Source organism: Salvelinus fontinalis, chromosome 24 (assembly GCF_029448725.1).
Source record: "Salvelinus fontinalis isolate EN_2023a chromosome 24, ASM2944872v1, whole genome shotgun sequence".
In the NCBI taxonomy this organism is placed as follows: Eukaryota; Metazoa; Chordata; class Actinopteri; order Salmoniformes; family Salmonidae; genus Salvelinus; species Salvelinus fontinalis.
In genome coordinates, this window is record NC_074688.1 from 18,978,830 (window position 1) to 19,006,769 (window position 27,940).

The 27,940-nt window shown below is 44.4% G+C and overlaps 1 protein-coding gene across 1 annotated transcript in view; it reads left to right on the plus strand.

Annotated features, from left to right (window-relative positions):
- Window positions 1–25,343, plus strand: part of LOC129821698 (sorting nexin-19-like) — a 38,847-nt gene extending 13,504 nt beyond the window's left edge. The window contains exons 2-5 of the mRNA XM_055879281.1: window positions 5,422–5,491; window positions 22,229–22,343; window positions 22,839–22,926; window positions 23,728–25,343. Of these exons, the coding sequence (XP_055735256.1) occupies window positions 5,422–5,491; window positions 22,229–22,343; window positions 22,839–22,926; window positions 23,728–23,851 (397 nt within the window). The 3' untranslated portion in view covers window positions 23,852–25,343. The remainder of the gene's footprint in view (window positions 1–5,421; window positions 5,492–22,228; window positions 22,344–22,838; window positions 22,927–23,727) is intronic.
- The last annotated feature ends 2,597 nt before the right edge of the window (window positions 25,344–27,940 follow it).

Consider the following 27,940-nt stretch of genomic DNA (forward strand, 5'->3'; position numbering starts at 1 on the left):
TAAAGTGCATTCGGAAAGCATTCAGACCCCTTGACTTTTTCCACATTTTGTTATGTTAAAGCCTTATTCTAAAATGTATTACATCGTTTTTTCCCCCTCATCAATCCACACACAATACCCCATTATGACAAAGCAAAAACATGTTTTTAGAAATGTTTATAAAGTTATTAAAAATAAAAAACTGAAATATTATATTTACGTAAGTATTCAGACCCTTTACTCAGTACTTTGTTGAAGCACCTTTCGCAGCGATTACAGCCTCGAGTCTTCTTGGGTATGACGCTATAAGCTTGGCACACCTGTATTTGGGGAATTTCTCTCATTCTTCTCTGCAGATCCTCTCAAGCTCTGTCCGCTTGGATGTGGCGCGTCGCTGCACAGCTATTTTCAGGTCTCTCTAGAGATGTTCGATGGAGTTCAAGTCCGGGCTCTGGCTAGGCCAGGACATTCAGAGCCACTCCTGCGTTGTCTTGGCTGTGTGCTTAGGGTCATTGTCCTGTTGAAAGGTGAACCTTTGCCCCAGTCAGGTCATGAGCGATCTGGAGCAGGATTTCATCAAGGATCTCTCTGTGCTTGGCTCCGTTCATCTTTCTCTTGATCCCGACTAGTCTCCCAGTCCCTGCCACTGAAAAACATCCCCACAGCATGATGCTGCCTCCACCATGCTTCACCGTAGGGATGGTGCCAGGTTTCCTCCTTCCTCTTTGGCATTCAGGCCAAAGAGTTCAATCTTGGTTTCATCAGACCAGAGAATCTTGTTTCTCATGGTCTGAGAGTCCTTTAGGTGCCTTTTGGCAAACTCCAATCGGGCTGTCGTGCTTTTTACTGAGGAGTGGCTTCCGTTTGGCCACTCTACCGTAAAGACCTGATTGATGGAGGGCTGCAGCGATGGTTGTCCTTCTGGAAGGTTCTCCCATCTCTACAGAGGAACTCTGGAGCTCTGTGAGAGTGGCCAAACGGGTTCTTGTTCACCTCCTTGACCAAGGCCCTTCTCACCCGATTGCTCAGTTTGGCCGGGCGACCAGCTCTAGGAAAAGCCTTGGTAGTTCCAAACTTCTTCCATTTAAGAATGATGGAGGCCACTGTGTTCTTGGGGATCCTCAATGCTGCAGACATTTTTTGGTACCCTTCCCGAGATCTGTGCCTCAACATAATCCTGTCTCGGAGCTCTATGGAGGATTCCTTCAACCTGTTTTTGCTTTGTCATTATGGGCTATTGTGTGTAGATTGATGAGGAACATTTTTTACTTAATACATTTTAGAAAATAAGGCTATAACGTAACAAAATGTGGAAAAAGTCAAGGGGTTTGAATACTTTCCGAATGCACTGTAATCGTATTCATCTGATCTAAAATGCAAAACTGATCCTATATCAGCATTAACACTCCTACTCTGGAATTAAGCCTAAAGGATGGTGTATAAAAGCTTGACCTAGTTCCATTCAAATACATTTTGGCAATGTTGTGATAATGCTTAGGCTAATTTGTTTTCCTAATGAGATTTTCTCCTCAATGACTGTTGCCGCTCAGACGACTTTTACAAGGGTTTCCGTTCGACGGGAGCATCGGAAAATATCGTATCACAGTGGCCCCTGGGCTTTGATGTGTGAGCTGAGCATCAGCCAGACTGGGATGTGATTGGCCACGTGCTAAATACAGCATTCAAAGACCAATCCTGTTTATGAAGTAAAAGATTCCTATTTTTCATTCCAGTTCTATAAGTAAAAACTGTAATTCTCTTTAAGATTAAAATAAGGATTTTGATTAATATAATGATAGTTGATAAAGGTAAATTTTTTCGGTTATTGAAATTTTTAATTTAGGCTCATTAAGCATATTTTCTTGAATGGAAAGAAAGGTTCTTCTGGTGTCATAAAGGTACCCCTGACTCTTGAATTTGATATGTTTGGTTGGCTTCCCTTCTCAGAGAATGCCTTCAGCAACAGCTTCACAGAAGTTTGGTCATAGACAAGTATAGCTGACCCTGTAGCAGTAAACCCAACATGCGTACAATGTTCTCGGGTTTGTGTGATCTAAGTCACCTAACCCTCCCTAAAGACAGAGGGCCCTGTATTAGTGGCCCCAGTGTTGTTGGTCCCCACTATTTAAAGCATCAGTCTGTCAGCAGAGACCGTTCTCACTGTGGCAACCAGTCCTCTCTTCATCTTGTCACACGTTGCTCAGCTATGCTAACTCTACCCTAACAGACAGGCCCTAAGGACCCCCATGCCTCTGGAGATGGCAGTAGAGGCAAACACATTTGGTTTAAATTCTCTCACACTTTAAATTCTCTAACACAAGGGAAAGGATTGGCCTCAAGGTTAGCTATTCTAAACAGTTACTAGGCCTATAGCTTTGGCTACTGTTGACTACTGTCTGAATCTGTTCAGGTTTTCAAGACCCTACCGTATTTGATTAAAGGTTCACAGTACTTCTCAGTGCAGTGCATCGATGACTTCATTTCAGTAGGAGTATTTAAGTTGTTTACTTAAATATTTAAGTTGTTTACTACAATATGAAAACGGCAAGAAACCATCGCTAAACCTATTTAATATGACATAGGCGTTTAGTAAAATGCAAAGGAGATGCAGGCTATGGAAACCTGATCCATGCCAGTAAACGGCACCGCTTGCATGTCTGCTCTGCTTTAATCAAGAACCACGAGTGATGGAGCCGGCCTCCAACACACAACGTCTGGGTCTGTGTGAAGAATTTGGCTGGAGACTTGCTCTCGTAAATGGGGTCCAAGGCATTGGTTAGGGAGATGCATAATTTTATAGACTGGAAACTGGGACAATCATAGATGAAAATATTCACCCTTAGACAGAAGTCTGGAAAATCCACTCGAGGCCAGATTTGTGTCTTTTGTCTGTACATGAAGCAAGCACAATCTTCAGAGGAACGGCATCGAAGGAATGACTGAAAACCTTATCTCATTGAACAATATTCCTCATACACTGTCAGGTACAGTTGCTAAGAGTGTGGTGCCAGCAACGCCAAGGTCATAGGTTAAATTCCTGCAGGGATCACAAAAACACATACAAAACATTAAGCGCATACATTTTGTAAGTATTTTTGGATAAAATCATCCTCTTAGTGAGATGTTATATATATATATACTGTATAACTTCACACAGGGAACAGTAGCAACGTTTTCTTTAGGCTTTGTGAATGACAGCTATTTCATATGCGCAGATATGACCTTCACACAAACACTCCTCTCAGAAAAGTGAGTAATGACGTAAGCTTTAAATATAACACATTTCCCCATAAGGTGGTCTCACAGGGTGATGATATGCTTGTTTTGTTATGTGCCGTATCCTTCAGTCATCAGAGTACTCAAGGGACCATCTTAAGCCAAGGGAATCTGAGATCTGTTTTGCATGACATTGCTCTCAAATTTGTCCTGTTGCATTCCCAAGGTGAGAAGAGGTGTTGACAAATAGGTGTCTGTGTCCTCTCCACTTCCTTCTTTGTATCATATCGCCTGTACTGTTTTCCCATTCTATTTCATTTACACCCTTTAGCCCCGGTCTTATCAGTTCAATAGAATTATAGTTTCCTCTTTTTGGTAATTCTGGATCCCACTTCTGACACCTGTAGTTTAAGTTTAGTTTGTGAGACACGGGACTGTTGTCCCAGCATTGAATGTCACAGTCTTATTGGCATGACATAACAGTGATTAAAGAAGTGATGATTAAACCTCCTAGTAGTCAAGTTGGATGAAGTAGCTTAACTTCAGTGCAACCTTTTGCCTGAGCTGAGCATAGTTGATAACATATTCCAGTGTGGAACATTTGCTCTCCAAGTCCAGAAAATACATCATTCAGTATTTGGGTAATGCATCGACAGCAAGCCAAATATGACCCTTGACAGAATAGACAAAGTACAGGTGTTCCCTGCTGGAGTAGCACCTGAAATACCCTACAAGTCCGTCAGCACACTACCTTCTTTCTCAGAGCTTTGAATGGAGCACTTGTTCGTGGTGGAGGTGTGGCGGCTAATCGCTCTGCTGTACGTTTCACATCTTTAACCCTGTTGGGCTTCGCTTCCCTCCCTCCCCCTCTGCCTCGCTGCACCTGTCGTGCAATGACACAATTCTTTATTTTTATTCCTTGATTGGAATATGAATACTTTTCATAAACAGTGTGAGCCGGGGGCCTCGGGGCTCGATGACAGCTTGATGAAGGAAGTGTAGACTGTGCGTTTTAAACTTGTCAACGGGAGCGTCCCCCCTCTCCCCTGTTCCCTTTAGCCTGTGTTAATATCTGCCCTGGAACCAGACGTGGCGCTGCAGCCGTGGAGCTTTGCTTTCAGCCACGGTGATAGCATGTGGTTTGGCTTTAATTAAAGGAGTTTCAGTCTCTGCTTGATTTAGCAATGACCACACATGTTCAGGGATGCAATGAGCCTTTGAACTCTCTGGTTAGACTTCCAGATTTAACGATGTCGTTGGCCTAATATGTAATGATAACTTTAAAATAGCAGCATTGGTGTATTTTCAACACGCTAAACACACACTCACACATTATAATGATCACACTGCATTCTCTTATTTGTTAAATTGGATAAGACACATTTAAGTACCTTTATTTTCACAATGACACAATGCAGAGCTAGAGACAAATATGATCATCTCGGTAGGCTAATTGCATCTATATATTTCTGGATCCGGCTCTACTTGTTTATGCGTCTTCGACTCAGCCTGGCCTTCTTATTCCACTCCCTCCTCCTGCCTTTAAAGACAGTGTCTGCACTCTGCTGAGGACGAGTCTGAGCACAGCTTGTACAGCCCGACTCTCCAGCTCTGCTGCCATGTGTGGAGCAGATCCATGCGGTGAGATGTTTACCCATGTCAAATGGGTCATTTGCGCTGTAGTGTACAGCAGGGCTCCCCGGCATGTTGAGTCCACAGCCAACATCCATTTTCGGAGAGGAACGATGGAATGATGGGTCCTGCCAGTATGCTGGTGGACAGGCCCGAAACGTTACAGATGTGTATTACTGTTACCCAATAGTTTGTTTGAATTATTTTTATTGAGAACTTAAAAAAACACCAGCTGTTTCATGGCAATGTTTTTCTGTTGATGTCCTGGCTTGGATTCCGCCTTGTCCCAGAAGACACACTGTTTCTTCCTCTCAACTAAAATGTTTCATTAGCCGTCGTCTTTTTGGGGAGGTGTCAAAGCTGAATTTTTTTATCAGGAGTTAACAAAGTATGAGGCCTTGTGCCTTGTTGTTCTTTAATGGTGAATGCTTTTCATTGACAGCCAGGGCGAGTTCAGCTGTTCAGCCTAAATGATTGGCCCCAAAATAGACTTCCCTCCGAGATGGTGGTTTCTAACAGTGGTGCTGGTTATTTTCATTGCACAGAGGGTCTTTCTGTTCTTCGTACTCTGTGAGTTATGAGTTGTTCACCCAGCTGTGAAGGAGCGGTGGAGGAAGACCCCATTGCAGGCGCCCAGCTTTTGTTTGAGTCCACTGCACTGGTGGTCAGGCCATTCTTTTCCAGCAGATTTGGCATAGCAGGGATGCAAAAGAGCCCTGTTATGTAACCCTATCACTCGTTGTTCTGTTGAGGAGGTGTGACATCCTGAACAGCCTGTTGTAACACGGCACCCTCTTCAACTGTGTGATCAAAATGAGACCAAAATAATGAGCAATATCAGTGTTGAAGTAGTACCCAATGGGAAGGCCATTGATGGAGGGAAGGTTCCTCGTGACTATGTTGCAATCAAGTCACCCACAACTGCTTAACATCTTGGCTGGATGAAAGTGTCCGGACACCCTCTATGGGTTCTAGTGTTCTGCCAGGCAAGGTTGAGGTCTTGGTGAGTTTTTTTTCTGCCAAAGCAAACGTTATGAAATGCATTGTTCTATCAACGCTGTATTCCCCCTAATGCAGTCAGCTAGCTGTGTCTGGAGGATACTTGCAATTTAATACATGCTTATATCGGACATATTGACTTCTGTTGGTTTTTGGTTCAAAAGTGCGAAAGTTAGCTGTTGGGGACATTGGCTAGGTAAGCAAATCCAAAGTGTGGATTGCGGTCTCATCTCGTCCTTCTTTCAGCGTCAGGAAACAAATATGCCGATGTCATTTTCTAATTTGAGTGATATATCCCTTTAAGCCTGACCATTTAGTGGCATTCACCCCTGTGCTCCTGACAGTGGACATCAAGGACATAATGGAGTCAACTCTGGTCAACACGGTCAGCCCAAAAGGGTCCAGGGGAGATATTGTTTGATTCCAACTAGCAACACGATCTGAGGCTGGGTAAAATTAGCCCTGATAAGCGATAAACGCACTTGTCATAAACAGTCAGTGACATGAAGTCAGCGGTAATGCTGAGCTGCATGGGGACGACGTGCTCTGTTACAACAAACCAGAGGCATAGTTCTGTGACCCTTCAAAAAAGTCGTTTGGTAATTTTAGTTCAAATGGAGGTCCTATCAATGCTCCTTTGACCAAAAATAGTAGTGTTCAGCTAAAAGCAATGCAGCCCAATGTCAACAACACATGAATAGTTTCAGGCCCTACTTGACAGTCTTTTATGCATACTAGCCTGACTAGTCACCAGTATTCATTCATCATTACTGATTCTCGGCCAAGTATTCAATCTATATTCCCTTTAACTGTTGAATAAATTAGTTAAATTCCTTAGTTTAAGGTATTTTGATTGGGGCGCCTCTGTGCACTGATTGTAATTGCCTTCACTGGTATTTCATCTTAGTTAAAATGTACAACAATGTGTTGGTTAAAGCTCAGTGAAAGAGAGCCATGTGTATTGAAATGGTGGGTTAAGCCAGGGTTTCCCAAAATCTCCCCTGGGCCCCCCTGGGTGCACGTTTTGGTTTTTGCCCTAGCATTACACAGCTGATTCAAATAATCAAAGCTTAATGATGGTGAGTTGGTAATTTGAATCAGCTGTGTAGTGCTAGGGCAAAAAAACAGCTTATTAGAAAATGTTGCTAATTTATTAAAGCTAAAAATCAGAAATACCTTATTTATATAAGTATTCAGACCCTTTGCTATGATACTCAAAATTGAGCTCAGGTGCATCTTGTTTCCGTTCATCATCCTTGAGATGTTTCTACAACTTGATTGGAGTCCACCTGTGGGAAATATAATTGATTGGACATGATTTGGAAAGGCACACACTTGTCTATGTAATGTCCCACAGTTGACAGTGCATGTCAGTGCAAGAGCCAAGGTATGAGGTTGAAGGAATTGTCCATAGAGCTATGAGACAGGATTCTATCGAGGCACAGATCTGGGAAAGGGTACCAAAACATTTCTGCAGCATTGAAGGTCCCCAAGAACACAGTGGCTTCCATTATTCTTAAATTGAAGAAGTTTGAAACTACCAAGACTCTTCCTAGAGCTGGAGTTTGCCAAAAGGCACCTAAAAGACTACCAGACCATGAGAAACAAGATTCTCTGGTCTGATGGAACCAAGATTGAACTATTTGTCCTGAGTGCCAAGTGTCACATCTGGAGGAAACCTGGCACCATCCCTACAGTGAAGCATGGTGGTGGCAGCATCACCTTCCAACAGGACAATGACCCTAAGCACACAGCCAATATAATGCAGGAGTGGCTTCGGGACCATCATTCTCTGAATGTCCTTACGTGGCCAAGCCAGAGCCCGCACTTGAACCTGATCTAACATCTCTGGAGAGACCTGAAAAAATCTGTGCAGCAACCTTCTCCATCCAACCTGACAGAGCTTGAGAGGATCTGCAGAGAAGAATGGGAAAAACTTCCCAAAAACAGGTGTGCCAGGTTTGTAGCGTCATACCCAAGAAGACTTGAGGCTGTAATCGCTGCCAAAGGTACTTCAACGAAGTACTGAGTAATGGGTCTGAATACTTCTGTAAATGTGATATTTTTATTTTTATACACATTTAAAAAAAAATCTAAACCTGTGTTTGCTTTGTCATTATGGGGTATTCAATCAATCAATCAAGTTTATTTTATATAGCCCTTCGTACATCAGCTAATATCTCGAAGTGCTGTACAGAGACCCAGCCTAAAACCCCAAACAGCTAGAATGCAGGTGTAGAAGCACGGTGGCTAGGAAAAACTCCCTAGAAAGGCCAAAACCTAGGAAGAAACCTAGAGAGGAACCAGGCTATGAGGGGTGGCCAGTCCTCTTCTGGCTGTGCCGGGTGGAGATTACAACAGAACTATGCCAAGATGTTCAAAAATGTTCATAAGTGACAAGCATGGTCAAATAATAATCATGAATAATATTCAGTTGGCTTTTCATAGCCGATCATTAAGAGTTGAAAAACAACAGGTCTGGGACAGGTGGCGGTTCCATAACCGCAGGCAGAACAGCAGCAAGGCCAGGCGGACTGGGGACAGCAAGGAGCCACCACGCCCGGCAGTCCCGACGTATGGTCCCAGGGCTCAGGTCCTCCGAGAGAAAGAAAGAGAGAAGGAGAATATTAGAGAGAGCCAAGATTTTCAAAATGTTCATAAATGACAAGCATGGTCAAATAATAATCAGGAATAAATCTGTTGGCTTTTCATAGCCGATCATTAAGAGTTGAAAACAGCAGGTCTGGGACAGGTAGGGGTTCCGTAACCGCAGGCAGAACCGTTGAAACTGGAATAGCAGCAAGGCCAGGCGGACTGGGGGCAGCAGGGAGTCGTCATGCCCGGTAGTCCTGACGTATGGTTCTAGGGCTCAGGTTCTCAGAGAGAGAAAGAAAGAGAGAACAAGAGAATTAGAGAAAGCATACTTAAATTCACACAAGACACTGGATAAGACAGGAGAAGTACTCCAGGTATAACCAACTGACCCTAGCCCCCCGACACAAACTACTGCAGCATAAATACTGGAGGCTGAGACAGGAGCGGTCAGGAGACACTGTGGCCCCATCCGAAGATACCCCCGGACAGGGCCAAATAGGAAGGATATAACCCCACCCACTTTGCCAAAGCACAGCCCCTGCACCACTGGAGGGATATCTTCAACCACCAACTTATAATCCTGAGACAAGGCCGAGTATAGCCAACAAAGATCTCCACCACAGCACAAACCAAGGGGGGGCGCCAACCCAGACAGGAAGATCACGTCAGTAACTCAACCCACTCAAGTGACGCACCCCTCCCAGGGACGGCATGAAAGAGCACCAGTAAGCCAGTGACTCAGCCCCTGTAACAGGGTTAGAGGCAGAGAATCCCAGTGGAGAGAGGGGAACCGGCCAGGCAGAGACAGCAAGGGCGGTTCGTTGCTCCAGAGCCTTTCCGTTCACCTTCACACTCCTGGGCCAGACTACACTCAATCATATGACCTACTGTATTGTGTGTAGATGGATGATAATGTTTTTTAAATCAATTTTAGAATAAGACTGTAACCTAATAAAATGTGGAAAAAGTCAAGGGGTCTGAATACTTTCCGAATGCACTGTATTTATAGTTGCCCTGCCATGAAGTGTTTATGGCCTGACAGTTTGATTAGGCTATGTTTCTGAAAGTGTCACTCGGGTTGATTCATTTTTCTAGAGTAGGTGGGACGGTAGCGTCCCACCTGGTCAACATCCAGTGTAACTGCAGAGCGTGAAATTCAAAAATACTAAATTCAAATACACTGCTCAAAAAAATAAAGGGAACACTTAAACAACACAATGTAACTCCAAGTCAATCACACTTCTGTGAAATCAAACTGTCCACTTAGGAAGCAACACTGATTGACAATACATTTCACATGCTGTTGTGCAAATGGAATAGACAAAAGGTGGAAATTATAGGCAATTAGCAAGACACCCCCAATAAAGGAGTGATTCTGCAGGTGGTGACCACAGACCACTTCTCAGTTCCTATGCTTCCTGGCTGATGTTTTGGTCACTTTTGAATGCTGGCGGTGCTCTCACTCTAGTGGTAGCATGAGACGGAGTCTACAACCCACACAAGTGTACTTGCCTGTCTCCTGGTAGTGCCTCCATGCTCTGGACACTACGCTGACAGACACAGCAAACCTTCTTGCCACAGCTCGCATTGATGTGCCATCCTGGATGAGCTGCACTACCTGAGCCACTTGTGTGGGTTGTAGACTCCGTCTCATGCTACCACTAGAGTGAGAGCACCGCCAGCATTCAAAAGTGACCAAAAGTGTTTTCTGTCCAAATCTACCAATTATATAAATATCCTAGCTTCTGGGCCTGAGTAACAGGCAGTTTACTTTGGGCAGTTTACTTTTCAGGCAGGCAGTTTACTTTTCAAAATACTGCCCCCTACCCCAGAGATGTTAACATCTTGGATTTGATTATAGTTGTCTGCGGAGCTTTGAGGTACTTTTTATTACTAATAAAGATTGCAGTCTTGAAACCTCAGTAAAAGTGCAGTAACTGCAGTCGACTGTGGTATTAAAGACGCAGTAATTGCAGAATTTAACTGCATTTATACTGCACTGTAACTGCAGTTATACTGCACTCTGGCTGCAATGCACTCTGACAGCAATTTTTTTTCCCGTAAGGTTGGGATTTTGGCGAGTACAGCTCCTCTCCATCACCCTTTCTCCCTCTCAGTCCATGCTTATCATGGGCTGGCGGTCGCTCATGGCTCCTGATATTCTTCTCGTAGTGTGCCGCTCCGACCGCAAGGAAATTCTGCCGGGTGATTTTCTTTTCAGGATGACATGTCACCTGCTGCCGTAAATTGCTCTTTCCTGGCAAGCCCCAACCCACAAGAGTAATTACTAACAGAGAGGAATACTGTCTGGCAGGTTCCTCCTCTCATTTCTCGTGTGAGACGTGTATTTCACCCAGACTGACTGGTCTGCTACTATGTCTTCTATAACCGTCTCATAGCCTGCATATATTCAATCACTCTCGTTTACTAATATCTATGGCAGTGAAGAGTTTGCGAATGAAAACGATGAAACAAGCTATTGGCAAAGTAACTCATCCGATCCATGTATGGTAATTGAGTGTTAGGATTTGGGTACTGGCTTGGCACCTATTGGAATGTTAGGTGTATAACTTTTTCCTTATACTTTCTTTGATTTCCACCCATACTGTAGCAGTATCCAATCTTTATCAACTTTATGCAATTTCTTAGTAATATATTTTAGATGGACTGTAATGAGAATTATTTTGGTGCTTCTAATGGTAGCTATAATGCCATAGGTCTCCAGACCACAATCGTTGGTATAGAATTACATGCCATTTGTCACCAGAAATTGGTTCAAGGGAGTCTGCCGTATGCACAAGTGAATCAAAGAGGACAATTAGCAGGAAAAGGGCGATTTGAGATGGACACTGGGTAAATACATGGCCTCTAACTGTCCTGGATGCAATGCACTAGACTGTGAAATCAGTCTTTCTGCAAATCTGCCCCAGCCACACACGTAATCTGGTTTGGTAACGTCAGATGTCAGTGTTTTGACCAGCCGGTGGAATGAGGCGCCACGATACTCCCAATAAAAACAGCCCCCGACACGCACGCACGCACGCGCACACACAGCTATGTCTTACTATATTTGAGGACTTTTTGGGGACCAACAATTAATTCCCATCAAAATCCAAAATCTGCCTGGAGTCTGGAGGCTGCCTGGAGGTCTCAGTCTGCCAGACACCTTTTGGATGCTAACCGGCTCAGCAGAGGTTTCAGTGGAACGTGTTAGCACAAGACCTGCATTCAAATAGTATTTGAAATCTTTCCAATACGTAAACCGTGTTTGATTGAGCTCGCCTGGCGGAATGGGACCAATGAAATAGGCGTGAGAGTGCAAACCCCACCCATCTGGCACATTCCAGGCAGACTTAAGCAAACAGTCAACGTATTTGAAATATTTCAAATACTATTTGAACCCAGGTATGAGAAGCACTAGCTCTCTGATGCGGCGCTCTCCTCACATACCTAGGCATGCCAGAATGATTAGGACACCAGACACCATACAAGGTTTTCAGAATAAAGACCACAGTGGAGATGGATCTATTTGAAGAGAAATGCACCCCAGACGATCACACTCCTCCATTCTTACCAGGAAGTTGGCTGTATTGAGTGGGGCTTGATTATCATGTGTTATTAACACTTCATAACAAAAACATTGGCTTATTTGGCCAACTACTAATTTTGTCCCATCCAAATGGCTTCCCACTCTTGTTGGTTCCCTGTAAGCACAGCACAAGTCTGGCTCGTGGTTATTTTAATATCAACTCGAGAAGTGCATTCCATGAACAATCACAGTGGAGACTGCCATTTTAATCAATTTAAGAAACGTAAAGAACTCTGGCAACAAGATGACTATACTATTTTAATAGCTAGAACCATCAATTTATAGTCCATGGTTCTGTAATGAAAGTAATTCACAAATGCTTCTGAATCTTTATTAGCATGTTGTTCTACCATCTTTTTCTTGTTCATTTGGTCTTCTAACCTCTCTTGACCACTTGTGTGCAAAGAACAGAGGGAGATTGTTACGATATTTTGGATAGCATTGTGTGAGTTTTAATTAAATGCTCTCACTGTCTCTACTACACAATTCAGATTGAACGCAATTTGAAAAGCTTGCCTAATAGACCTACATAGAAGCACAGCATAGTGTGTTCTGTTGAGGTCAATAGGGGTTATTTGAGGTGTTCACCAAGCTATCAGTCTCCCTCTGATGAGCACACTTTGCCGGCAGGCCAGTGTCTAACCACACGTGTTCACAGAACTTCACACACAATATTCGTCCCCGGTTTTTAACAGCCTCATGAGTCTCCCTCCAAGGCATTGTCAGATCCAGAGGAGATTCATAGTATTGCCTCCCAAGCCCCTTTTGTGGGAGCTGCAGTGAACCCAGTAGTGTGTGTCTATAGTATGCCTGCAGTGCTAAAGACACTCTTCATAATGGCGCCACAGGCCCCAGCACTGCCACTGAATAGCCCCCACTCTGCTGTGTCATTATTTGTCAGCCCCCCAACCTCTATCCCTTATGAGGTTCTGCTGGGCCTGTAATTAACATGAGTCATTCAGCGTTATTCAGTGGCAGACTTCCTGTAAGTCCTTTCCAATTTATAGACATTCAAGACATTGGGTCATAAGAAAAAAATATGTGCTCTTTCCTGAGAGCTCTAAAGTGAAGAGGACACAGTTTTTTTATGGTGGGGGTGGGGGCCAACATCCTGACTGTTTATAAGTTGGAAATGATGCCTTCTGGTGCCCCTGTCCCACACACCCATCTTCACACAGAACTATCAGCCTTAGCTGTGCCTCTTTCTCTGTCCATCTGTCTCTTTCACTCGCTCTCACCCCCCCAGGCTCTGGACACACAGACAGTTAAGGACTTTCCTCACAGCAGACATCCACCAGGATTCGACAGACAGACCTCTCAAGAGCCCCTCGATGATTCGCCTTATTGCTCACAGGCCATCTGCCCAATGTCCTCCTCTTCGGAGATGTAAACTCTGGCTTGACTTTGATTAAGCCTGAGATTTCTCCTCTCGTACTTTACACAAACCTCTGATGTAGCCCTTGGCCTTGAGGGCCGAGACTAATTGAAACCCAGAGTAAAAATGTCTTGGCTTCACATCGATGTGCAGAGATGTTATCGGGGTTCAAATGCAGCCGCAGCGCCTCTTACTGAAGTAGAGGTGGTTTTGAGACCCAGAGTAAACAATGTCTTGGCTTCACATCGATGTCCAGAGATGTTATCAGAGTTCGAATGAAGCCACAGTGCCTCTGACTCAAGTAGAGGTGGTTTTACCGGTGTTGAGGAAGGAAGGCGTCACGCAGATGAGATGACATCCGTCTGTCGGAAGACATTTTTGTTCCTTTTTATCCTATCTCAAGGTCCTAAGTTGTTTCTTTTTGTTTATGGTTAAAGTTCCAAATAGACGTTTTGTGGATGTGTCATTAGCGCTCTGATACATGGAGAATGGCATTGTGTTTCAGGTGATTGGCAGTTAGCGGTGGCCTAGCCATACGATTTTCAATTGTCTTTGGACTGAGGAGTAGCATTCATTTTGTTGTTGCACGATGTGGTAGTCTCTTTGGTCAGAAATAATCCCCAGCTGTCCTCCTCTCCAGCCAGTGTTGTTGGTCTGTACCTGAAGGCCATGTTCATTCATAAGGCTAGCTCTCATCTGACAGAGTTTGCAGCACAGCCCATGTGGAGCCACTTTGGGGATGCAGCCGGCGGATAAAGACGGTGCTCTCGTGTAACCGACCGTATTGTAAATACGTGTTTATTTGTTTGTCTTTCAATCTTTATTACTTCCGTGTGGTTGTGTTTAGTTTTTACAAAAAAACAAGTCCTCCAGTAAAGGGAAACTTCGGGATTGAACTCGTGGATACTATTTTTATGTCTGTGTTCAGTATAAAGGAAGGTAGAGGTAGTTTTGTGAGCCAATGCTAACTAGTGTTAGCGCAATGACTGGAAGTCTATGGGTATCTACTAGCATGCTAGCAAGATACCCATATACTTTACGTCATTGTGCTAATGCTAGTTAGCAACTTCCTTCAAACTGCATGCAGAGACATAAAAATGGTATCCACAAGTTCATCTGACTCTGGGGAAATAGATAAAGGCTTATTGTCAAAATCCCGAAATATCCCTTTAAGTCTCTTGGAATCCTTCCCTGAACCTTGGTTTAGGTGGTTGAGGAGAAAAATGCTCTTGTTGTGTATGACAGACTTTAGTATTGTTGATGCAAATGGTTACTGTGAGCTAAAGCGGGCACGTTGCACTGAGGAGGAACACTTTGTCTCAGTCCAGTGTGCCTCTGGGTTTGTGGAACAGTCTGTTAACATGTAATGAGTTGTTTAAAGGCTGGCTGCAGACCTCCATTCCCAGTTTGATTATTCTGCTAGCTAAATAGATTGATATAATTCAGCTTTTTGGCTGCCTAGGCATCTTGCTCTGTTTGGCACCAGCATTGTGGGAATTATACTAGCAGTTGGCCTTTTTTTCTAAATTTCCCTGTGCACTTACACTGTACATCTGCATACACTAACACCTGCCATGCTTTAAAATCCATCATTCTGACTTTTGTTGGATGTTTTGATTCGGGTAATTAACTCAACACAATTTTGAATCTTGAGTGAAGTGGAAATGTATCAGATATTGCTTAGGTCATCGAGCCAATTTAAGCGTTGTCGTAATTTAAACTGAAGTGTGATGCAGGATTTGGACGGGACGTTTAATCCAACGGCTATTTTTAAATTAGTACGCTAATTCAGCTGTGCTGGAGTCTGACCTTAGAGAAAATAGTCCTTTCATTTTCCCCATTTCTTTGAGCTCTGTGAAAACACTTTCATGTCCTCCTCCACATTATTGTTTGAAAAAGCGTTTATACTATTGGCTGCCGAGCCCTTGTGTTATTTTCACCCAAGGTTTCAGAATAATAACTACAGTTTATGTGATTGGCACCAGAGGGTTTTACATGGATCACATGGAATGAGTGTTAAAGCCTGAACCCAGACAGGCCTCACATTTTAAACTGGTGTGACAGGCTCGCAGCCCACAGTCATGGCAGAATATCCCTAACAATAAAGCACAGGTTCTTCATTCTCAAGTGCTATAGTGCATTCTTCATGATGGACTTCTGAATCCTTAAATCCATTTTGATAATCGTCCATGTCACATGGGTCAAATTCATTCCATGGTCTGCGGGTTTTCGCTCCTCCCTTGTACTTGATTGATGAATGAAGGTCACTAATTAGTAAGGAACTCACCTCACATGGTTGTCCATGTCTTAATTGAATGGAAAAAAAACAAAAACAAGCAGACACTAGGCCCTCCATGGAACGAGTTTGACACCTCTGGTCTACATCAAAAACAAGAAGATGCTTTTCCATACATTTTTCATCAACCCTGTGTGTATCAAGGTATTAAATGTAGGTGAGAGAGTAGTCCACTGCGTCTTCAACTATCATGTCACTTCGAAGCAGCTAGGGTGTTCCACCAAGGGTTCCAGTGAGAAGAAATGACAATCAACTAGCAGAGCCAATATGTTCCACATCTGCTGATATTAAGGGGTTCTTCCCAGCATGTGCATCACGGTCTGTCTCTGTCTGTCACAGACGATGAATTAACTGTCTTTCTCACTCCCCTTTCCATTGCCTACCCGAACAACACCACGTCTCGGGCTGTCACTTTTTCCAAGCGAATTTCACATGTCAATTAGGCACTTTTCCAAATGGAATATAGTTATCACGTTGATGTTTTTGCAGTGTCAGAAGAAATCAAAGCACCTATTAGAATTTGAAACGGGGCTGTTTAAACATGGCTGGCTGCGGGGAGAGTGTAGTAACCCTTTTTTTCCATTCTTTCTGAGGTGGAGAAATGTATTCCCTGCTAATGCTGCGTGTCCCTGTCAAAGCATCTGCCAGTCAAAATGGACTGCACTTCATAAACTGAACACCCGGGTCAGTAGTACGAAATAAAATGTACTACTGTTGATTCCAAACAACTCACTTTTTAGTTCCATCACCTTACATTAGCTGTGGTCCAACGTCAGCCCTTAAATGGTTTGTCTGGACCAGTGCAGCTTTTGTCTTGTTATCCCAGAGAGGCCTGCATTCCATCCACCGATGCTAATGTTGAGAGGCTGGTTAGCTATTGCACTTTGTGTTGCATCGTTTTCATCAATGATACTGTAATATGTACTGTAAAATATATTTAGATAGTATGTGATGGTGGGAATTCACGGGTGCCATTCATCGATATATCAAGATGCCTGATCTTTTCCAGAGTCAACATCGCCCACTGTGAAACATACCATCCTTTAGTAGGCTTACTTCTTAGGTTGGTTTCCCTACATTGTTACTCACAGCAGGAGACCTTCACCGGGTGCACCAAGTTAGGGTGAGCTTATTTCAATGTGAACATGACGTACTCTGATGCTGACTGTGAAAGACATCACAGCGTATCAAAGAGTGCAAGGCCCTGCTGGGAGTGTTTCCAGGGCCTCCGTGTTTCCTGATGAAATAGTGCAGTCGGGCTGCTATAAACCTGCTATAAAGCTTCCCCAAGACATAAACCACGGCCGCGTGCATGTCAGACCAGACCAGACCAGCCCTCCCAGGACATTATAGATGGGGGAGACTTGGGAGGTTCCCAATGCTTCAAGAAGGATCTGACGAAAAGTCCAAAGATTTTCCCAAATTAGGGAAAGAATAATGCACTTTTTTAATGTTTGTCTGGAAGAGAGTATGTTTGGTCTCGGCAGCTTGTGCTCACGTGCTTGTGTTTGACTCGTCTCTGCTGTTCTGTCGTCGTAAGCGACCATTATTTAGGCTAATGCGCTTGTCTCCGGTTGGTATGTGGCGTTGAACGGACACTCATCATTGTCCACATTCTGAGTTTTTAATGAGCAGAGGTAACTTCAGGGGCATGAAGAGTAGGAGATCCATGGCAAACAAAAATGCAAGGTCCACTTCCCAGAATTCCTAGCTGCTCTGTGAGACATGGCAGTTTCTTCAGTCAAGCACAAGTATTGAGCTCAATATGCATCAAATTTTAGGATGGAATCCATATGACTTGTTCTACATAAGTTCTATTTTCTCATTAGAACTCCTAGTCATTGTTATTTGTTAGTTGAACTCCGAAGTAGACTCATTGGAACGTATTTTTAAAAGGAACTTATCTTCTCTCTCCCTCCGAGGCATACAACATACTGTATGTGCAACGATAATAATTGCTCAATCTTGAGAGAGGTTCTTAGCAGGCAATCCTTCATAGGCTTTTATAGTAACATTTTCTCACAGTCCCGCATCGTGGTTCCACACAGATGTCATCATGTATTGGTTTGGTAAGCCAGCCTCGCTGTTATGAAACATACTAACAATGACAGGGTTTAAGATAGTCAAAACAAAAACGAGATCCACGTTTTCTCAGAACCGTCCATGTCCCTCAGCAGTGTAATGAAAAAACCTATAATGAAATAACTAAATTAAGGGCCTTGAAATGTGCCATGAACCATATTTTTGTGGATTTTACAGTATTATGTAACATCTGCAGAGTGTTATTCATTGATTTTGATCACGTCTCTCATCCAATTGAATACAGTCTGGATACAAACTATTTTTGTGTACACTGTTTGCGTAAGCCCTACTCAAGAGACCAACAGTAAATCTTCTCTCCCTGTGTGTGTATGACTGTAAACACACCGATCATTTTACAAGCATGGCACGTTCTTTGGACGACTTTTGTTTAGTTGATTAATACCATCTACTGCATTTCTGTAAGGCTATTGGAATGTAGTACGGCCATTACCTTGTGCTCAAAATACCTCTGCACATGTGGATGGGGGTTGTTGCGTTCTGTGCCTTTATGCTGTAAGTCAGTGTGGAGTGGATCCTATTGTTTGTGTGTGTCATACTGTCTCTTCAATGTATTTTTTGCGAACAGGTTTTAATCTTGTTGGGAGTAAAATGTCCTCTCCATGTGACAGCATCGTCATACTCAAGTCTTCATTTAGAAGTGGACGGTTTACCTTGTCAGAAGTCAATTGTAGGGATGCACGATATATCGGTGAATATATCGGAATCGGTCGATATTAGCTAAAAATGCCAACATCGGTATCGGCCCAATGTCTAGTTTAACGGCGATGTTAAAAAACGATGTCAAAGCTACTGTGTATATACAGTAGGTACATAACGTAATGACGCCACGTAAAATGTTGCGCTACACGTGCAACACAGCATTCCTAACCTAGCCCACACAATTTCTGCTGTGTGGATCAAGCAGTCAACAAGTCGAGCAGTCATTTGAAGGAGTTACAAAATATCATCAAGACAACTCAAAGGCGAAATCCATTAAAGCCAAGATAATGGAATTCATTGCCCTTGACAATCAACTGTTCTCTGTCGTGGGTGATGTTGGCTTTCGCCAACTGGTCAAGCACCGGTACACACTACCAAGTGCGCTATTTTTTTGATGTTTCCCTATCGGAGTTACACAGTAATAGTGCCACTGCTATTAGCTTCACGACATTCATACTATGGAACATCGTTTGGGTCTTTGCGTGTAAAAGAAGATACAGTAGCACTGTCAAAGTTGTACAAAAAAAGTCTGCAAACAAGCCAACACCGGCCACGAACGATGTGTTTACAATACCGCGTTGGTAATATTTGTTCGACCGCAACTTCTGGGGTAGCTAGCTAGCTTTAGCATGGTACCTAGTGTCGTGTCTTTGGCTATGCCGGATTAAGTGATATGACATCCTATTCTATAAAATCCTTTCTCTGTGATTAATATTACCTGATTGAGCTAATCATGTAAATGTAATTAACTAGAAAGTCGGGGCACCACGAAATAATATTTATAGAGCAGTTATCTTCCGAATAAACTCTTAAAGACCTAGTAATATTTTACATCAATAGCAGTCAATATTAATCGTCACCTTATTTCAGTCTCATCTGAAAGTTGTAATTTCTTGGTTATCTTCACGAACCCTGGCTAACAAGTTGACAAAATTGGGTTTAATGATTTCTTTACTAAATACCTAACTAATCACACAGAATTACATATACACAGAATGAATCATACCTTGATTAAAAATTATGTCATAAAGGAAAACGCCCCTAGCGGACAGAACAGATATGACAGCTGGTTGCACAAAGAAAAGGGGTCTGGGTTTGAGTGAAAGAGTGGGAAGACTGAAGAACAAAGGGAGAAGCGATGTCTCTATCGGGCCGTAGGCAGCTACTCTATCGTAAATACAGAATCTTATGCATTCTAAATTACCGCCCATTTGGAAAAGGAAAATGCAATAAATATTTACTCTGAGCTGCGCTTCGGTAGGTTGGTCGTAGATGCTGGTCGTGTTGGCCAACAGAGATCTTCCTGTCCTCGGAAGAATGTATCTGATGGTAAATTGGATACGTTGTAGTAACGTCGTTGTGTGGTAGACCCTGTCTGTTCTTTCCTAGCCCACGGCTGCAGCTGCTGTTGCTAACTCAACGGCTAGGAGGTATCACTTCTGTAGCGAATAAGAGTTCAAAGTTCATACCATTCGCAACCAAAGCTCATGCTGAGGTTGGCTTCGTTCTGTAGTTATTATCTGAACCCTTCTGACATCGGATTGTCATCCTAATGTACCCGGAACAGAAGGTTACATTTTCGTCAAGGGCTTATAAAGTGGAGGGAGAAGGGTGTGTTTCATAGTTTATAACCCATGTCTCTTCACAGGGCTGGACCACTGATTGAGCAGACCCCTAAACTTTTGAAAACCTAAATCTCTCATTTGGAAGCTAAAATTACATTTGATCTTTTCATCAATCATTTTATATTTAAACATTTGAATTGCACAACAATTCCATGTGAATCTGATAACTATAATGTGTAGACTTTCAACAGATACAGTTTAGGTCGTCCTTTCATCAGTCATAATGTATCAGATGACAACCGAACTGACATCATATTCATTAAGTACCAACGCATATTTTCAACTGGTTCTATTACGGAAATATGGTTCCTTTCCCTCCACTTGTTTGATGTTCCCAGACTCTCTGTTTAACAAAGGCTATTCAAGAGTCCCTCTGTAGAGTCAAGAGAGAGGGAAGTAAGAAAGGTATTTATGGGGGGGGTCATAAACCTTACTCACAGGCCAACGTCATGACACTAGCTAGCACCAATACAACCAGCCTGAAAACAATGACCAGTAGAAACTGCAGTCATTTTCATTATTCTTAGCAATGATTTAGGAATCCTTGTAAGTATTAGCTAGGTTGCCACTTGTTGTTCAGCTAATTGAAATTGAACTTCAGTTCATGAAAATAAATAGCTAGCCAGTTACTTAACCCTGTTGCCCAAAGCTAACGTTTTAAGCAGCCAGCTAGCTTCATCTGGCTAGTGAGGGTCGACCGGCCACAATAAGGATTAGCCGAATTTGCAGTTTGCCTTCAAAATAAAAGTGTCATTGACAGTGATGCAAATGAATAGAAATAGTAGAATTATGCCATACTTTTATTTTGAAGGCTAACTGCAAAATCCACTATTGTGGCTAATCCTTATTATGGCTAGTTTCACATAGATGGGTCCAACCACCATTAATCAAATAAGGTTATTTTAGATGATGACGCCTAACTATATAGTTAGCGAGCTACTGAACCATATTATTTTGTGTTTTTTGACGTGTATCTTTTTTGACACGCAAAGACCCAAATGGCGTTCTATAGAAATCCTGGTGGAGAATGAAATGACTGAACAAATGAACAACGAAACAGCACAGCAATTAAGTGAAAGAAATAGGTTTTACTGGTTATGGAGACTTATGTAAATGCCAACAAAATAACTTTTTGGTGTGTGTGTATATAAATATAGAATGTTAATATCGGTTATCGGTATCGTTTTTTTTGTTGGGGGGGGGGGCAAGTAAAATATCGGGTATTGGCCAAAATGTAATATCGGTGCATCACTAGTAAGTTGATATTTCAACTAAAGGAACTGTGATGACATTTATGACGGATGTGGAGGTCCTGGGCTGGCGTGGTTACGCGTGTTCTGCGGTTGTGAGGCCGGTTTTAATGTCCTGCCAAATTCTTTAAAACAACATTGGAGGCGGCTTATGGTAGAGAAATTCACATTAAATTCTCTGGCAACAGCTCTGTTGGACATTCCTGCAGTCAGCATGCCAATTATATGGTCTCTCAACTTGAGACATCTGTGGCATTGTGTTGTGTGACAAAACTGCACATTTTAGAGTGGCCTTTTTATTGTCCCCAGCACAAGGTGCACCTGTGTAATGATCATGCTGTTTAATCATCTTCCTGATATGGAACACCTATCAGGTGGATGGATGATCTTGGCAAAGGAGAAATGCTCACTAAAAGGGATGTAAACAAATTTGTACACAACATTTGAGAGAAATAAGCTTTTTATGCATATGGAACATTTGAAAAATGGGACCAACACTTTACATGTTGTGTTTATATTTTTGTTCAATATATCTACAGTATGTTTTCCTGATCACATCCCTGATGTGTGTTGTCTGTCACTTGCTGTTGGCTTAACGTGAGTGTGGCTAACCTGACGTGAGTGTGGCTAACCTGACCTGTACCCAGTATTGGGTGATCTACCTGCGGGTGCGGGTCCTGGTCCCGTGTGGCTCAGTTGGTAGAGCATGGCGCTTGCAACGCCAGGGTTGTGGGTTCATTTCCCACGGGGGGACCAGGGTTCAATTCCCACGGGGGGACCAGGATGAATATGTATGAACTTTCCAATTTGTAAGTCGCTCTGGATAAGAGCGTCTGCTAAATGACTTAAATGTAAATGTAAATGCTGCAGGAGGCTGTGTGGCCGGGGGGCAGCCTACCAGCCCAGCTCCGCCCGGCGCATAGCCACCAACAGGAGGAGGACACCAAGCAGCAATCCCTGCACTGCCTCATGAAACTACTACCAGGCAAGTGATTACTAATAACGAAGAGGCAGGCTCATGTTCATTAGGCACCAAATGGAAGGAAATGGACTGAAACCGGGAGGGATTATGGACATGTTCAATAAGAAATCTTAATTTTAGTTTTTACGTTCAAATGTACTATTTTATGAACATTACAAATAAACAGGACCCAGGAGTTTATCCTGACCTTGTGACCTGACCATGAAAAAGAAACTAGGTTATAACTTTGGTCCATTACAGCAAATGATCAGGAAAAACTCATGGCCCATACTTACTCATTCCTATCTACCTCTGCAAACACAATTCATTTGTATTACGGTAGTTTGTAAACGAACTATTGATTTTTCTAAGAAGCCATTTCAGGGACTGCTGGTCTTACTTTATCCAACTAGCTATGTTTTTAGTTCATATATTTTTGGTGACCTTGGCTGTTCTGAGTTCTCTGTGGAGTCCTATATGGCCTCTCAGTTCTATATTTGTACTCTTCTGTGTTTACAGATCTGCTCTCAGAAATGCTGGGCTCGGACAAATACAGACTAAGCTGGCAGACTGCACTGGAATCTCTGCAGAACCCTTACATAAACAGGTGACCACACACAAAAAAACAAAGTCATATACACTTGCCTGTCTGTCTGGCTATGATTTAAAGAGCCTGACATCATGGTCTTACAATAGATTATGAAGGAACATGACATGAGGAGTTGATAAAGGGTTCTAAAGCTAAGTGATGAGCTGGTTGTGAATCAGTGGGCATCAGCCAAGCTTTATAGCGTGTTCCATATGATATACCTCTTTCCAGACACGTTTCCATTGGGTCAAGCTGATGATTTATACATTACCAGCCCTTTGTTCTTAAGATGCATCAGTTTTGATTATAGCTGCATGCATCACCCTAATCTTCTTATTGAAATGTTCAAATAAGGTGTGTGTGCGTAAGGTACAGTATAATATATTTACGACTCAACTAAGTCCATGTAGTGTTTGAAACATGCTGTTAAAATCAAGAGAGTTGTCTCATGAATTTTCATCACTGGAACGAAGAACACGGCCAATTGTAAGGATTCCATTGCTGAAGTAATTTGGCTCGTTGAACCTCGTAGGAGCTTAGGTTTTGGTCCTCTTGGGCTGTATGCTTTCGCCTAAATCATGCCTTGATGTGAATGGGGGAAATTGCAATAAAATTGCAGAAATATCAGGTTGTGATTTGGCCCATTGTAAAAGTCGCAAGCCCCAAAATTACGAAGTTTTCAACATTTTAAACAAACTTAAAATGTCCACCTGTAACTGGCGATAGTTAAATGGTGGATACTTTTGGACAGAGGAAATGTTGGAGAGTTGATTTCTGGGAGACCGCTGACTTTTAACCTGTGACTCTTACCCTGTACAGACACCTGGTCTACTGTATCTGGGACCTTTTCCTCAAGTTCCTCGTCCCTGAAACATCTGAGGAAAACCTTCAGAAAACCCTGCTGCAAAGTCTCTCCAAAAACGCAGAGAAACTACCACCATGAAAGTCGTGGGAGAGATACTGGGGTACACACGCACACGCACACACGTTTAATCAACTGTCAGTGAATAGACCTTGATGAAAGTCCAGCCTAATGTATCTGGATAAATTCCATTATTCATGTTTCCCCACCTTTAACTCTGACATTTTGGACCAGAGGTCATCCGGGTATGTCTCTGATTTAGTCCATAACATTTGTGGGTCTCAAACATCGGCCACACATCCGGAGCAGCTTTGATTACCCAACACCTGTTTTCTGTTTGATCAGAATATGTGTCGGATCTCCAAAAGCCCAAACACACGTATGTGTGGGAAAAGCCACAGTCCCAAACTTCCCAAATCCATCCTTTTTCCTGCTTCCTAAAGCCTCCAGCTTTGGACCAAACTCATTTCAGATTGACTCCACACCAACATGAACCCTTGTGGTCTGTCTATATTCTATTGGAGAAGTCCAATTAGATTGTTTCCCCACATCAGGCTTACTGTGTCGTGCTTTGCCCTTTCGGGATGACTTGCCTATGTGTTCCCCGTTATATGCCGCTATTCCTTTTGATCCCTTGGCTCTACACCAAGCTGCACATGTGCTGTGTTGCATTAATACTCTACTCCCTCACTCCTGAGGCCTGGCTCGTACTGATATGGCCCACTGACATGTTTCTGTTAAAGTGGTCACTCATACGTTTTGAACTTATGATGAAGGCCACTGCACTTTAAAGCGCTTGATAGCCACTTTTCCCATGGGCCTGACATGGTTGTTTTAAATAATATATGCTACACGTACATGCAATTTTCAGTGGTCTCTCTGCTACTTTTTAAAATGATGATACATTTTATGAGTACCACCAACACAGTGAATGGGAAAATGGATTCAAAGGGAACTCCCTCTGCTGGTGATTTGCTGAATGTGCAATCATACTGGAGGGCTGTGATTGGTTAATGGCCTATAATGTACATTTTTATGTATAGCGTTTATAATTTCTTTACAAGTAGCAGAGAGCCCACTCTGGAAATGTGATGTTTTTGAAGAGTATATTGTTTCAAACAGTATGTTTAAAAATAAGCTAAATCAAAAAGAGCACATTTGAGATATTAATAATATTATTGTTAATGTTAAAACAAATAATGTGGAAAAATGTATTTCAGATTATAGCCATAATGAATATTTCAGAGGAGTATAATGACACTGTAACGGGTGACGCTCTCCTCATCCTCGGATGAGGTGAGGAGAGAAGGATCCTCAGACCAAAACGCAGGCTTTGGGAAATAAGCCATCTTTATTTAACAAAGATGATGGCAACACGAAACGAAACAAACACTTTCCAAACTACAAAATAACAAAACGACGTTGAACGAAACCTGAACATAAACTTACATAACTAAACATAAACTTACGTGCAGGAAACGGACGACATCGAAACGAAACGAAACAAACAAACGCTACAGTCCCATGTGGTACGAACATACATACAGACATAGGAGACAATCACCCACAAACAAACAGTGAGAATGCCCTACCTAAATATGACTCTTGATTAGAGGAAAATGCAAACCACCTGCCTCTAATCAAGAGCCATACCAGGTAACCCAAAACCAACATAGAAACAGATAACATAGACTGCCCACCCAAAACACATGCCCTGACCATAAACACATAAAAACAACATAAAACAGGTCAGGACTGTTACAGTACCCCCCCCTCAAGGTGCGCACGCCGGGCGCACCAGCACAAAGTCCAGGGGAGGGTCCGGGTGGGCAGTTGACCACGGTGGTGGTTCCGGCTCAGGACGCTGTCCCCATACCACCATAGTCACTCCCCTCTTCTGTCTACCCCTTCTAATGACCACCCTAACACTACCTTCCCCTAAATAAACAGCTAGCACCGGGACAAGGGGCAGCACCGGGACAAGGGGTAGCACCGGGACAAGGGGCAGCACCGGAACAAGGGGCAGCACCAGGATAAGGACCAGCACCGGAATAAGGGGCAGCACCGGGACAAGGGGCAGCACCGGGACAAGGGGCAGCACCGGGACAAGGGGCAGCACCGGGACAAGGGGCAGCACCGGGACAAGGGGCAGCACCGGGACAAGGGGCAGCACCGGGACAAGGGGCAGCACCGGGACAAGGGGCAGCACCGGGACAAGGGGCAGCACCGGGACAAGGGGCAACACCGGGACAAGGGGCAGATCCCGGCTGAAGGACTCTGGCAGGTCCTGTTTGGACGGCTCTGGCAGGTCCATGCAGGCTGACGGCTCTCGACGCTCATGGCAGACTGACGGCTCTCTACGCTCATGGCAGGCTGACGGCTCTCGACGCTCATGGCAGGCTGACGGCTCTCGACGCTCATGGCAGGCTGACGGCTCTCGACGCTCATGGCTCTCTGACGGCTCTGGCTGCTCATGGCTCTCTGACGGCTCTGGCTGCTCATGGCTCTCTGACGGCTCTGGCTGCTCATGGCTCTCTGACGGCTCTGGCTGCTCATGGCTCTCTGACGGCTCTGGCTGCTCATGGCTCTCTGACGGCTCTGGCTGCTCATGGCTCTCTGACGGCTCTGGCTGCTCATGGCTCGCTGGCGGCTCTGGCAGATCCTGTCTGGTTGGCGGCTCTGGCAGATCCTGTCTGGTTGGCGGCTCTGGCAGATCCTGTCTGGTTGGCGGCTCTGGCAGATCCTGTCTGGTTGGCGGCTCTGGCAGATCCTGTCTGGCGGGCGGCTCTAGCGGCTCCTGTCTGGCTGACGGCTCTAGCGGCTCCTGTCTGGCGGATGGCTCTGTAGGCTCATGGCAGACGGGCGGCTTTGCAGGCTCATGGCAGACGGGCGGCTTTGCAGGCTCCTGGCAGACGGATGGCTCAGATGGCGCTGGGGAGACGGATGGCTCAGATGGCGCTGGGGAGACGGATGGCTCAGATGGCGCTGGGGAGACGGATGGCTCTGGCCGGATATGGCGCACTGTAGACCTGGTGCGTGGTGCCAGAACTGGAGGCACCGTGCTAATGACAAGCACCTTCCTACTAGTGCGGGGAGCAGGGACAGGGCACACTGTATTCTCAAAGCCTACTCTACCCCTGATGCGTGGTACCGGCACTGGTGACGCCGGGCTGAGGACAAGCACATCAGGATTAGTAGGGGGAGAATATACAGTGTGTACAGGGCTCTGGAGACGCACTGGTAGCTTAGTGCGTGGGGCCGGAACTGGAGGCACCGGGCTAGATACACGCACTACAGGGAGAGTGCGTGGAGGAGGAACAGGGCTCAGGATACGCACTGGTAGCCTAGTGCGTAGTGTATACACTGTATGTACTAGGCTGGGGCGGGGAGGTGGTGCCGGAAATACCGGACCGTGGAGGCGTACTGGCACTCTTGAGCATTGAGCTTGCCCAACCTTACCTGGTTGAATACCCCCGGTTGCCCGACCAGTGCGGGGAGGTGGAATAACCCGCACCGGGCTATGTAGGCGAACCGGGGAAACCATGCGTAAGGCAGGTGCCATGTATGCCGGCCCGAGGAGACGCACTGGAGACCAGACGCGTTGAGCCGGCCTCATGACACCTGGCTCAATACCCAATCTAGCCCTACCAGTGCGGGGAGGTGGAATAACCCGCACTGGGCTATGCACTCGTACAGGAGACACCGTGCGCTCTACTGCGTAACACGGCGCCTGCCCGTACTCCCGCTCTCCACGGTAAGCCTGGGAAGTGGGCGCAGGTCTCCTACCTGCCCTTGGCCCACTATCTCCTAGCCCCCCCCCAAGAATTTTTTGGGAATTACTTACGGGCTTTTTTGGCTTCCGTGCCAGACGCGTTCCCTCATAGCTCCGGTTCCTCTCTCCGGTAGCCTCTGCACTCCCCAGTGCCTCCAGCTGCTCCCCTGGCTTTTCGGGCTTCCAGCCACGTCTCCTTGCTGCCTCCTCATACCACCGCTGTTGGGCTCTCGCTGCCTCCATCTCCTCACGAGCGCGGCGATATTCCCCAATGTGCGCCCAGTGTCCTTTTCCTTCCAAGATCTGTTCCCAAGTCCACGAGTCCTGATTGCTCTGTTGAACTCTCCCCCGCCGCTTGGTCCTCGGTAGGTGGGTGATTCTGTAACGGGTGACGCTCT